Genomic DNA, 14,526 nt, shown 5'->3' with positions numbered 1-14,526 from the left:
GTAACCACCAGGCTACTAGGCCAAGTTGTAAGATATCACGGTTGTTTTTCAACTCGTATTTTCGGATAGATATACGTAACTTTCTTCATTTATTTTTACTCAGTTACATGCACACACCATCCTTTACACATATTGTGAAAAACAGTAAAAGAAATAATTGTCCTAAGGGCAAACACATAAAGGGAATATACAGTGGTCCCTCGATTAATGAACATAATTGGTTCCACAGAGTCGTTCGTTAACCGAATCTATTATTTCAATGGGATATTAAGTTATTGGTTCCAACTCACAGAAAAAGTATACATACAAAGTACTGTATACCAGAAATAGAATTAACAAAACATCAAATATAAACTAAATACAGTACTGTACTGTACAGTATACAGTGAACCCTCACTTTACGTGGTCAATTGAACCCACGGCGGCCCGCGTAAAGTGAGAAACGCGTAAAGTGAACAACATAACATATGGGATTAACTGAAATAGAGACTGGGCCGACCCCCAAACTCCACTTTTTCAGACACAATACCTACGTTGTAGTAAAAATAACTTCTTAATTTTATGATGGTATGCACACACAATTAATAATTAAGAGAAATATCAATAATATTAAGTTTTTTAACACTTACATTAGTAGAAAAGATGGCTGGGCACACGGGGATGGGGGGTTGGTTCCAAGGCAGAGGGCAGATTATTGGCCCTCACCTTTATCACTTGTATCAATTGTATCACTATCCACCACAGAGGCTTGCAGGGCCTCTTTGTCAAACCCCTCAAAGTCTATATAAGTCCATATCCTCACCATCATTATCACTATCACTGACTTGGGCCGGCTGTGGTAGGTGGCGGGTGAAGAACTCGGTAATGTTTTGATGACTGGGCGACCTTGTGCGCACCCTGCTCGCGCCGCTCTCCGCGTAAAAGGGTACACACACCGCGGAAAGTGAGCATTCCGTGTTCGGCAGGGTACCGCGTAAACGTGGAAACGCGTAAAGTGGGACTGCGTAAAGCGAGGGTTGACTGTACTGTACAATAATAAATAAAAAAACAATAGAATACAGTTCAGTACTGTATTTTAACCTACTTTGAGGTGTGTATGTCGTATTACCGGCAGCTTTGTTTACATATCAAACAGCTGATTGTAGAGGCAGTCGATGATGACATGCCATATTCTTTACAGAGTGCATTGGTTCTAATGCCTTCTTAGTGTTTCATAATAATTTCTGCACTGTATATTATCAATATATTAACTAAATTTCAGAATGACCAATAATTTTAATGTAAAAATGCAAAAATACAGTATTCAAGAGACCAACAAACTTGATGTTCACTCCACTGTAAACAAAGTTAAACTGAGAAGCGTTGTTGGGTGATTCAATCAGCTGATGGGCACGCAAAAACTGTTCTCTGTACTGTCTATATTATCAATATGTTAACTAAATTTCAGAATGATCAATAATTTTAATATAAAAATTGCAGAAATATTCAAGAGACCAACTTTCTTGATATTTACTCCACTGGAAACAAATGTAAACATAGAATTGATTACTGTATTGGCGGAATGGCCGATCAGCTGTTCAGCTGAGGCGCACAATAAAACGTGTTTCTCGTAAGGCTTTCGTTAATCAAAGTTTTGTTCGTTAATCAAACTGAAAATCCTTATGGGAGCTAATTCGTTAACCGAAATTTCATTAATTGGACCGTTCGTTAATCGAGGGACCACTGTACATTTCTTTGCACAGGAGTTAGCTGACTCGGTGAGGGAGGGGAGGAGGTGCACGGATTGTAGTGGTGGATGAAGGGGGTTGTTGCTAGGGAGACGGAGGCGGTAGCTCTCAGCTGGTATCTGTTACTATGGTGAAGCAGGGAGTGTACACAAATGGTGACTGTGTTAAACTTTAATTTGGCTTTTATTTACTAATTTGGCAATACAGTATTTTTTGTTGTTCAATATCATATCATGAATGATAGTCATAGTAGAATGAGTGAGAGAGACAGAGTGTCGGTGAGATGCAGTGGGTGGGACGGAGGGATGAGTGGGTGGGAGGCAGTGAATGTTGTGCTGATCTGCTCTGGCTAAAGCAAATCCATCTCTGCATCACTGAAGTTATGATTTAGGTGGTGATAACAGAGGTAGTGGTGGTGATAGTGGTGATCATGGAGATTGTGGTAAGTGATGAGGAGATGATACAGTAAGTCCTTGCTTAATGTCGGGGTTACGTTCCTAAAAACGCGACATTATAGGAAACAATGTTAAGCGGATCAATTTTCCCCCAAAGAAATAGATGAAATACGGAAGTTACGTTCCCCAGCCTTCATTTGCCCCATGAAATACATTACATATACAGAAAATCATTGCCATTTCTATAGAAAATAGTACATACATATGTATAACTACTAAGTTTATATTGGTACTCACCGATGGGCGGAGGTGGTAGAGTGAGTGTGTGGCGGGTGGTGAAGCAGAGGAGGCGGATGGCAGGAGGGGTGGAGTATGTTGGGAGCGGAGGAGGAGGGTGGGAGTGGAGGATGAGGGTGTTGAGTCACTGAGACTCTGCGCCAAGCCGAAAAAGCGTAGCGCGGCCAAACGAGAGAGGGTGATGCGCCGTAGAAAGTGGTCCCTGATGACGCAAAACTTATTAGTATCGGATCACCGGGACGTTAAACGAATATTTAGTCTCCAAAGTTTAGCGACATAGTACCTAAACAACGTTAAGCGGGACGACGATAAGGGTGGACTTACTGTACATCATTCAATTTGTTTGGCAACACTGGCTGCAGCAGTGCAAGAAACAATTGAACAGATGATGTCCATCCACAAAATTGAGTGGAAGTATAAATGGACAACGTCGTATTCCTTCTACATTATGTTACAAATTTTAAATTATGGAGTGAGAATAACAAATAAACACTGTACTGTTCTGTACAATACAGGGGTCCCCGGGTTATGAACGGGTTCCATTCCTGAGGACGTCCGAAAGTCGGAACACATACCCTATGTGCACTATATCATAGCCCAAGTCTTTTTATAATCTCGAATCACTTAATTTAAGAGAAAAGAAGAAATTAAATGACAAAATACAGTAGAGAAAAGTAAAAACTAAAGTTTAACATTTACACTGAAGCATGTACTGTACAGCCCTGTAAATGTATTCAATGCATATTATATCATTATGTCTAAATCAAATGTAAGTCTGTATATTTTCAGCCACCGGCTGCAACTCTATTAATAAACCGTTTATTATTATCATTATTATTATTTGTATGGGTGACAGAAGCTTTAATTAGACAAAGCTGAATATGGTGATGATGACATATATGTTAACAGGATTGGCTGGAGAATCTGGTGAGGTAGAATAAACTGGTTCTGTAGTTGCTGGGAGTTCCTTTGTTGATGCTGCAGAGGTTGATGGGACTGGTTCTGTAGATGCTGTAAAAGATGATGGGACTGGTTCTGTAGATGCTGTAGAGGTTGATGGGACTGGTTTTGTAGATGCTGCAGAGGCTGATGGGACTGGTTCTGTAGATGCTGTAGAGGTTGATGGGACTGGTTCTGTAGATGCTGCATAGGCTGATGGTACTGGTTCTGTAGATGCTGTAGAGGATGATGGGACTGGTTCTGTAGATGCTGTAGAGGTTGATGGGACTGGTTCTGTAGATGCTGTAGAGGTTGATGGGACTGGTTCTGTAGATGATGTAGAGGTTGATGGGACTGGTTCTGTAGAGGCTGCAGAGGCTGATGGTACTGGTTCTGTAGATGCTGAAGAGGATGATGGGACTGGTTCTGTAGATGCTGTAGAGGTTGATGGGACTGGTTCTGTAGATGCTGTAGAGGTTGATGGGACTGGTTCTGTAGATGCTGCAGAGGCTGATGGTTCTGTAGATGCTGCAGAGGTTGATGGGACTGGTTCTGTAGATGCTGCAGAGGCTGATGGTACTGGTTCTGTAGATGCTGTAAAGGATGATGGTACTGGTTCTGTAGATGCTGTAGAGGATGATGGGACTGGTTCTGTAGATGCTGTAGAGGTTGATGGGAGTGGTTCTGTAGATGCTGCTGAGGTTGATGGGACTGGTTCTGTAGATGCTGTAGAGGCTGATGGTACTGGTTCTGTAGATGCTATAGAGGTTGATGGAACTGGTTATGTAGATGCTGTAGAGGCTGATGGTACTGGTTCTGTAGATGCTGCTGAGGATGATGGGACTGGTTCTGTAGATGCTGTAGAGGTTGATGGGACTGGTTCTGTAGATGCTGTAGAGGCTGATGGGACTGGTTCTGTAGATGCTGTTGAGGTTGATGGGACTGGTTCTGTAGATGCTGTAAATGGTGGTTCTGATGATGGACTGGTTCTGTAGATGCTGCAGAGGCTGATGGTACTGGTTCTGTAGATGCTGTGAAGATGATGGGACTGGTTCTGTAGATGCTACAGAGGATGATGGGACTGGTTCTGTAGATGCTGAGGTTGATGTGACTGGTTCTGTAGTTGATGGGACTGGTTCTGTAGATGCTAGAGGCTGATGGGAGGTTCTGTAGATGCTGTAGAGGTTGATGGGACTGGTTCTGTAGATGCTGTAGAGGTTGATGGGACTGGTTCTGTTGATGCTGCAGGAGGTTGATGGGACTGGTTCTGTAGATGCTTCAGAGGTTGATGGGACTGGTTCTGTAGATGCTGTAGAGGTTGATGGGACTGGTTCTGTAGATGCTGTAGAGGCTGATGGTACTGGTTCTGTAGATGCTGCTGAGGATGATGGGACTGGTTCTGTAGATGCTGGGTTGATGGGACTGGTTCTGTAGATGCTGGTAGGGATGATGGGACTGGTTCTGTAGATGCTGTAAAGGTTGATGGGACTGGTTCTGTAGATGCTGGGCTGAGGACTGGTTCTGTAGATGCTGTGAGGGATGATGGGACTGGTTCTGTAGATGCTACAGAGGGATGATGGGACTGGTTCTGTAGATGCTGTGAGGTTGATGGGACTGGTTCTGTAGATGCTGTGGGGTTGATGGGACTGGTTCTGTAGATGCTATAGAGGCTGATGGGGTGGTTCTGTAGATGCTGCTGAGATTGATGGGACTGGTTCTGTAGATGCTGTAGAGGCTGATGGTACTGGTTCTGTAGATGCTATAGAGGTTGATGGGACTGGTTATGTAGATGCTGTAGAGGCTGATGGGACTGGTTCTGTAGATGCTGCTGAGGTTGATGGAACTGGTTATGTAGATGCTGTAGAGGCTGATGGGACTGGTTCTGTAGATGCTGCTGAGGTTGATGGGACTGGTTCTGTAGATGCTGTAGAGGCTGATGGTACTGGTTCTGTAGATGCTGTAGAGGATGATGAGACTGGTTCTGTAGATGCTCTAGAGGATGATGGGACTGGTTCTGGCTGCCTTTCGACTTTTTAAAAAAAAATTCAAGGGATGGTTGAGCTGAAACTTTCTTCTTGTCTTCATAAATCTCTTTGTAGCATTGTAAATATTCAGTAACACCTCTATGGACCTTGGTGAATCTTGCTGTGTAGGGATCATGCTGTTCAAATTTAAACAATCCTTCAATAAGCCTGAAACCTTCTGCCATTTCTTTTGTAATGAATCTCTTTGGATTTGGAGTTTCAGCTTCCTCTACATCCTCTGACAAAATTTGCTTCTCCAGTTCAATCAGGTCCTCATTGCTTAGTTCTTCAGCATAAGATTTAAGCAACTGTGTGGCATCAGCCTCATGAATATCAAGCTGGAGTTGGTTCCCAAGGTCTACCACTGGCTGTGTCACTTCCCCAACATCATATTCAAAGCCCCTGAAATCATGGACAAACTGTGGGCAGAGTTTTTTCAAACACTATGCATGTTGGTTTCTTTCACCTCAGCCCATGAATCTGCCATGTTTTTCACAGCATTCAAAATGTTGTAGGACTTCCAAAATTCCTTTAAAGTCCTTCCCTCTTTTCGTTCTGTTGCCCTTATAGCTTGAGCAAATGTCTTTCTCAGGTAATATGCTTTAAATGAAGCAATAAATCCCTGGTCCATCAATTGTAAAACAGATGTGTTTGGAGGTAGGTACAGTCTACAAAAGATCCTGCGACCCCACCCTGAGTCTCGTACTGGCAATTTTACCTGGCAATACTTGGTAGAGTAAGACTGTATGTAATGGGGAATGTGATTGGTGGATCTATTTTCGGCTGCATTGCTGTCAGGATAATAATAAACTATTCATTGATATTTAAGATCATGAGAAGTTTCCAAAAGTTCGTATATTTGGTTAAATAATGTAGAAATTATAATAATGAATCGGCAACTCAACTACAACGAGGAACGAGGACTGCCACAAGAGTCTCAGATCAAATTTTCTTCATCAATTAAGGAAATATAAAAACATTTGGAAACTTTGGCTGACTGTACATAACCTTAATGTTTGGGTGAACATCATCTACAAATGCTGGATGGTCAGGTGCATTGTCAAGAACCAAGAGAATTTTAAAAGGCATTGACTTTGAAATACAATAAGGCACAAAATGATTAAGGTATCAGTCTTCAAAAAGGGACAATGTCACCCAAGCCTTCTTATTAGCTTTCAGATAAATGGAAGTGATATCTTGAAAACACCCATCAAAGCTCTAGGATTTTCTGACTGGTACACAAGCAAAGGTTTTAGTTTGTAGTCCCCAGCAGCATTACCCCCCAACAGTAAGGTCAGCCTCTCCTTGGCAGCTTTATGCCCTGGTGCTGTTTTTTCATGTTTTGAAAGGTACGTGTGTTCGGGCATCCTTTTCCAAAATAAACCAGTCTCACCAATATTAAAAACCTGCTCAGCACAATAACCTCCTTCTTCAATTACTTTAGCTAAAGCAGCAGGAAAATCATTTGCTGCAACTTCATTGGCACTGGCTACTTCACCTTGCAATTTAATGTTATGTAAGTTTGCCCTTGCCCTGAACTGGTTAAACTAGCCCCTACTAGCACTAAAATCTTCCCCATCACTTTCACCACCATGTTTAGTCTTCAAGTCAGCATGCAAGCTTCTCACTTTTTCCTGAATCAAGGTTAGACTTAGAGGTAGACGCAGTTGATTTTCATCTCCCACCCATATCACTAACAATCTTTTCATTTCAATTAACAATCCACTTCTTTGTTTAGTTATCACAGTTGACTGTATTGGTGTAGAGCCTTTAACATGTTTAAGAATTTTCTCTGTCTTTCAAAATTGTTCCGACCACTGAGCGGCTAAAACCCAATGCCTTACCGATTACTGGGGTGTTTCACCTTTTTCAGACGTTTAATTACAACAAGTTTAAATTCCATCGTAATTGTTTCCTTTAGGAGCCATGATCAGGGCAGAAAAAGAAAAGTTAATAAGAAAAAAAAAAAAAAAAGTTTGCACTTGATCCCACGCGTTACTGCGGTGAGAGTAAGGAGTATAGTACTGACGCTCCCTCAAGGCAGGTGGCTGGATGACACACTACTCCCCAAGCGCAGCTCCGCCTCCCCTCTACACCACGTAAACTAGATCTCGTACACAACTGCTACGAACCATTTTACTTGTCAAATTTTTAAAATAATTTACCTTATGGGACCTTGTTAGTATCAACGGGCATTAGTAAGTCAGACGTTCGTAAGTCGGGGACCCCCTATATTGTACTGGTGAACCCTCAAAGATCAAGACCTGGCAAACCCAGATTTTGTAAGATTTTGACAAAAAATTTGGGGGTTCTGGGCTCAGAATCATCCCAGAAGCCTCGCTAAGAAGCATTCCCAAAACAGAGAAAAATTTTTTAGGCCCGTGAGCGCCGGTTGACCATAGGTCGCGCTGGACGCAGGTGCCCGAGGAGGTGGGACACATTTATTATCCTTCTGTAATAAACAGTTGTCAATTGTTGTTTGTGGGAATATTATTTCATTCACTCTAGTAATGATACAATGTTTCTTATTTTGTTATCATAGGTAAATGTATAGTTTATATAATTTGTTTATCACTGTGCCCATCACTGTTTTCAAATTAGACTTCAAGATATGTATTTCTCCCATATGTATTTCGATCATACGCCTGGCAATGGGTGGGAGTAAGGGGAGTGAGTGAGTCGAGTGATTGCTAGTTGAGCGTCGTCTGCTCTTGTAACTCTCCTCCCTCCCTGCCATATTTCACTGGATTTACTGTTATTATTAGTGTTTACTGATATAATAATGCTTGATCATAGCACTATGTATTTTCGGTGCTTTTTATATCTTAATTTATCGTTTTTATATATTTTGTACATTCGCCGGAAGATTCAGACAATCAGCTTTTTCGGACAGGTGGTTCCCCCTTTTAGTCCGGATCTTCGAGGGTTCACTGTATCATGAATAACAGTCATAGTAGAATGAGTGAAAGAGGCAGAGTGTCGGTGAGAAGCAGTGGGTGGTACGGAGGGAGGAAGGTGAAATTATGATTTAGGTGGTTATAATAGAGGTGATGGTGGTGATCATGGAGCTGGTGGTGAGAAAGCAGAAAGGTGGGCGTGACTTGCCTTTCGTAAGTGAAGAACATTCTTTAGTTAATCGGGAAATGGGTTGTAAAAAACTTACTTTTGCTATATTAGGGATTTGTTGAAAGGATTAATGTTCAACAGGGACCTAATGTATCCCCATTAAGACAACAGAGTGAAGAGTATATATTTTAATAATAAATAAGGTAATATATTTTATAAAATTATATTTTTTAAATGAACTATCATTATACCATTGCATATACAGTACAGGTACTCCTCGACTTACGACCTACCGGCACTCGATTTACGACCACCCGGACATACGACTGCCGCAGTCGTATAAAATATTTTTCAAATTACGTATTTTCGAGTCCCGATGTTAGTGATCGTGCTGTGTACTGACAAAATTTTCGTTTGTAATTCCCTTTAAAATGGCTGGCAAGCGTAAAAGTGAGAGTTCTCGTGGTGCTGAGAAGAAAAAGAGACACCCATTTTAGATTTTCTATGTACAGTATTACCCCGCTTTACACGGTTTCACTTTCCGCGATTTCTCATTTACGCGGTACCTTGCCAGAACCAGACTTTCACTTTCCGCGGTGCATCTACTCATATACGCGGTGAAGTATAATTTTTTTTTCTCATAAAATTCATACAAATTACCCGGCCAGAATATAATTTACATTGCTGGAATTCTTACAATATGATGATCGTTTTGAATATAAACATCATGGATTTTGCATTAGACATACAAATTTTAGATCTTATGTTATAATTTGGTTTACACAAAGCAAATATTTTATCCTTTGTGCAGAATATATGAAGTTTACATTCAAAATATTCCCTGGCCTGCAAGGAATCCAGAAATGTCAATTATATTATCCTAACTTTAGTCTGAGTTGTTATTTATTACTAAAAATGTAAATATACTATTTTCTCCCAATCCCTTCTCTGGTAGGGAGGGAGGAAGGGAGGGGGAGTATTTTGATTGACAGATAGTGTCCTTGAAGAATATTTCTTTGTTTATTTACTGAAGATATATGTTTTAGCACATAAAATTCATACAAATTACCCGGCCAGAATATAATTTACATTGCTGAAATTCTTACAATATGATGATCATTTTGAATATAAACATCATGGATTTTGCATTAGACATGCAAATTTTAGATCTAAAGTAATAATTTGGTTTACACAAAGCAAATTTTTTATCTTTTGTGCAAAATATATGAAGTTTACATTCAAAATATTCCCTGACCTGCAAGGAATCCAGAAATGTCAATTATATTATCCTAACTTTAGTCTGAGGTATTATTTATTACTAAACGTTAAAATCTAGAGTTTTCACCCAAACATTAATCAGAGAGGTAGGAGCTAGTGAGCTGGGAAGAGGGGGGGGGGGATTTGAGTCCATTATTTGAATGGACATTAACCTGGCGACTGTATTTCTCTTAAATATTAATTGTGTGAGCATACCATCATAAAATTTAGATGTTATTTTTACTACAACATAGGTATTGTGTCGGAAAAGGTGGAGTTTGGGGGTCGGGCCAGTCTCTATTGGAATTAATCCCATATGTTCTGTTGTTCACTTTACACGGTTTTCACTTTCCATGGTACCCTGTGGGTTCAATTGACCGCGTAAATCGGGGTACTACTGTATTATTTTCGCATTTTCGACTTATGACCAATTCAACTTACAACCTGGTCGTCGGTACCTAACCCCGTCGTAAGTCGAGGACTGACTGTATATGGAGATTCATTCCTGATGATGTATGTAAAAGGTACATGTATTAAACACAGATTACTCCAGTGACGTATCCTTACTAATTAATCAATAAAAAAAAAATATTGTATCATTAATGCCAGTCGTTTGATTAATAGTAGTGACAATTGTAGTCTGACACACTTGTGCATCAGTACATACTTTATTTGGAATTTACAATGTTCCGAGTTATGAACAGATTGACTTACGATCAGGGTCCAGGAATGTATCCCTGTTGTAAGTCGGGGAGTGCCAGGTGGTGGAGCCGACATAATTTTCATCTCTCAAGTCTCAACCACTCCAATCCATGGCACCACAATTCATTATCCATTAGCTTATCCACACTTATTACAATAGTCAAATAATGTGCGGGATTTTCTTTTATGCTCACATAAAGCAATTTTAAGTCATTCAACTCCTTGTGCATTTCAGCCACCTGACATTGTACAAAGATTATATTGGATTTATTATTAGTGACCAATTACAAGGCGACTTAATTATCCATCAAAATATGGATCTTAATAATCGTGACTTGGCTAGGGTAGTTTTCAGATTGCTTGCTAACTTACTATCAACAACAATGGATGATAATTGTAATTGTGGTAAATTCTTTGTCTCAATAGGTGCCACTCTAGAAGTGATGATCATGTGGGTTTCAATTTTATTTGCTATATACAGTAAGCTACTGCTTCATAGGCTCTCGGGCTTGTGTCCCAGAAGATATGGAGGGTATTGTCTGTTTGCTCTTTACAAGCCATTCTAAGGAAACTCATTCATGCTATGCCTTCGACATTTAACTTACATACTTGTCCAATATTTCCTTGAATAGGAACTCATCCCACTCTACTTTCAATTTCCCTACCTCTAGCATAAGTGTCCTAAACTGTATAATTACAGGCATTCCCAAACTTACAAGAGGGATATGTTCATAACTTGAAACATTGTAAATTCCAAATAAAATACAGGGCATCCTTGCTTAATGTCAGGGTTACGTTCCTGAAAATGCGTCGTTATGCGAAATGTCGTTATGCAAAACAACGCTAAGCGGATCAATTTTCCCATAAAAATAGATAAAATACGGGAGTTACGTTCCTGAGCCTCCCTTTGCCCCATGAAAAAAGTTACATATACAGAAAATCATTGCCATTTCTATAGAGAATAGTATATAGAACTACAGTGCTAAGTTTGTATTGGTACTCACCGATGGACGGAGGTGGTAGAGCGAGTGTGTGGTGGGTAGTGAAGCAAAGGAGGAGGATGGCGGGAGGGGAGGAGGAGGTCACTGAGACTTTGCGGCTGCCTCCTGCTCTGACTGGGGTTCCTCCACCACTGCTTGCTTCTCCTCTGTTGATGTTTGCTCCTCCCCTGTAGTTATTTGCTCCTCTTCGGCTGCCGGCTGTTGTGAAGTTGTTCCTGCCGCCCCTCAACGAAAAAATGAATCTAGTGTTGACTGCTTGGTGCTACTCATCTTCTTCTCCTTATAGATCTCGGTGTAGCATCGAAGACTGTCCTTAATGCTGCGTTGAACCTTTGAACTACGTTCTCTGTTTGGGTCGTCATCTAGAAGGATTTGCATTGCTTGCTGGAACATGTTCAACGATTCTGCCATCCTCTTGGAAGTTAGCGTTCATTGAGGTTCTAACCTTAATCTTGTCAGCACTGGTCCAGATAGTACACACCTTTGTGGGGGTTAGACCAAGCACAGCGGCTATGTCCACAGCACGTTCCCCTTTTTCAAATCGGGTTAATACATCCATTTTATAGCAAGGGGAATGGTCTTACATTGCCTTTTCACTACACTAGCATCAGTAGCACTTGATGGGCGCTTGGAAGCCATTTCAAATGGTTAGAGTACAGTTTTAGAGCAAAAGCACTTAAGTACATATGAATGATGTGAAGTCGTAACAGAGACTGGCTTGGCGTCACTTGGGGAAATTGTGACATTCCGCAAGTGAGGGCAGCGAGCCAAGCCAAAAGAGCACAGCGCGGCCAAACAAGAGCAGGTGATGCGCTGTAGAAAGTAGTCCGTGACTTCATAAAACGACGTAGTATCGGATCACCGGGACGTTAAACGAATTTTTGGTCTCTAAGTTCAGCGACGTAGTACCGAAACAACGTTAAGCGGGACGATGTTAAGCGAGGACTTACTGTACATACTGATGCACAAATGTGTGATTGCGTGTTAGCGAGTTAAAGATCAGCTGTTGAGGAGCACTCGGCAACACTCCTTTCCACTCCATCTCTCTAATCCCCCACACCTTTTTGTTTTCTCACTCCACATTTTAAAATGTTATTTAATGTAGTACCTGATACAAATGAGGACTTACAGATAACTTTCTTTTCACATTTGTGTCTGTTAACATCACTGGCAGCATTGTAACCAAGTTAGATTCATCACTGTAACCACCAGACTACTAGGCCAAGCTGTGAGGTGTTATGGTTGTTTTCAATTCGTATTTTCGGATAGATATACGTAACTTTCTTAATTTAATTTTGCTCAGTTAAATACACACACCATCCTACATACATATTGTGAAAAAAGTAAAATAAATAATTGTCCTAAGGGCAAACACAAAGGGAATATACATTTCCTTGCACATGAGTTAGCTGGCGCAGTGAAGGAGCTGGCACGGTGTGTCAAACAAGTAGAGTGCTCCACGCTTGGTTCGTAAGTATAATATTCCCTGAAGGGAAATGTCAGGCTGAAGCACGAAATTCGTAAATAATTGATCAATCACTATCAATTTCCTGTCAGCAATTAAGGACACCAGATATATTGTTGCTTACCCCTGAATCTGTTCTGCCTAATCCCTGATACCTGATTTTTCCCTTATATTCTTATCAATTTTCAAAATCCTACTTCTCCATAACTTTTGGATGTAGCTATAAGATGGCTGCCAGGTGGCTCACCTCACCAGCTGGTAGCAGATACAACAACAATGGCATGGCTCAGTTTGAATTATTTTCCCAGTTTGTGTTCAGTTATGCATCTGTGTTACTGTGTACCCTTATTCAAGATGAGTGGAAAAAGACCACCAAGTTCAAGTGAAAGCAGTGGTGATAAAAGATTCCATAAAACTTGATGTTTTAAGGAGGTAACTCCCAGTAACTCCAATAACACCACCTCACCTCATCACTTCCTGCAACACTCAACATCGTTTCTGGGGAGTTAAATTCAAGTGTCTGCATTTATTGTCATGTTACATCATGAAAGAATCATCGTATGTGTCCACTTTCATTCATATATGTGCTTGTGTTACGTATTTGGGTCGTAAAAAATTCCATAGGAATGCATCTAAACTTATATAATGGGAGTCAATGGGAAAAATAGTTTTGCGATACACAATTTCATGATGCAAAAAGATTTTCAGGAACAGAACCCTTACGTAACCCGGGGGATTCCTGTATACTATTCTAACTCAGGTATTTGCTTATCCATCAGACCAACATATAGATTTCAATGTTAATATTTAATACAGTTGCCCCACTACCCAATACTCACCTGTTTCATTATGCAGCTGAAGAAGGACCCGTGAGAGTTCCAGCATAGCAGCAGTGCCAGAGTTGGGATCAAGAGCACCCAAGATCCAGGCATCCAAGTGGTTGCCCAGAATTACATATCTGTCTAATAACCAAAGACAATAATAAATCTATGATAGTGTAAAAGGTAGGACCATTCCATTTGGTGTACAGTGTGGCTATATTTCACCACATAATTACTGAATATCATTATAAAATTACAAAGCAATATAAAGTATAATATAAGGACAAAAAGGTATTTACAGAAAAAAACATTAATTATTAAAACAAATATCAAATTACCTGGTTCCTCATGACCTGTGATAATTCCCACAACATTATGAGTGGTAGTTTGAGTATTATTATTGTTCACATCTAAGTTAAGTGTCCAGCCTGGGTTCACAAATCCTGGCCCTAAATGGTAGGTAATATTGAGGCTGCCCTGCCAATCTACAGGTGCCACAGTGCCCCCCATGCGGCTGTAGATTAAATAAAAAAAGGAAGAAAAAATCAATGTGATAATGTAAATCCTGCATATATTACAACAACAAAATATATGTGAATTAAGTGCATAAGAGGCGGACAAAATATAATGACTAATGATGGATGAAAACTGTTAAAATATGTACCGGTAACACTTGGAAACAAAACACACTACTGTACTGTACATAATAAATTACACAAAATTATAAACATAACCGTTATATGAGCATAATATATGTAGAAGCTCGATAAATAGGATTAATTGGGGCAGAGCCGAGTCCAAAAAATGTGAGTCCAGAGAGAGAGAATACACT

General features: G+C 40.4%; 1 protein-coding gene across 1 annotated transcript in view; it reads right to left on the bottom strand.

Moving 5' to 3' along the window:
- The window catches only part of LOC121866512 (N-acetylated-alpha-linked acidic dipeptidase 2-like), a gene marked incomplete at its 5' end in the record, with an annotated part of 181,617 nt that overhangs the window by 148,000 nt on the left and 19,091 nt on the right, over positions 1-14,526 (bottom strand). The window contains 2 exon segments of the mRNA XM_042366273.1: positions 13,713-13,835; positions 14,033-14,208. Of these exon segments, the coding sequence (XP_042222207.1) occupies positions 13,713-13,835; positions 14,033-14,208 (299 nt within the window).

Source organism: Homarus americanus, unplaced genomic scaffold, assembly GCF_018991925.1.
Source record: "Homarus americanus isolate GMGI-L3 unplaced genomic scaffold, GMGI_Hamer_2.0 scaffold32583, whole genome shotgun sequence".
NCBI classification, from domain to species: domain Eukaryota; kingdom Metazoa; phylum Arthropoda; class Malacostraca; order Decapoda; family Nephropidae; genus Homarus; species Homarus americanus.
This window is presented reverse-complemented; position numbering and strand designations above follow the sequence as displayed.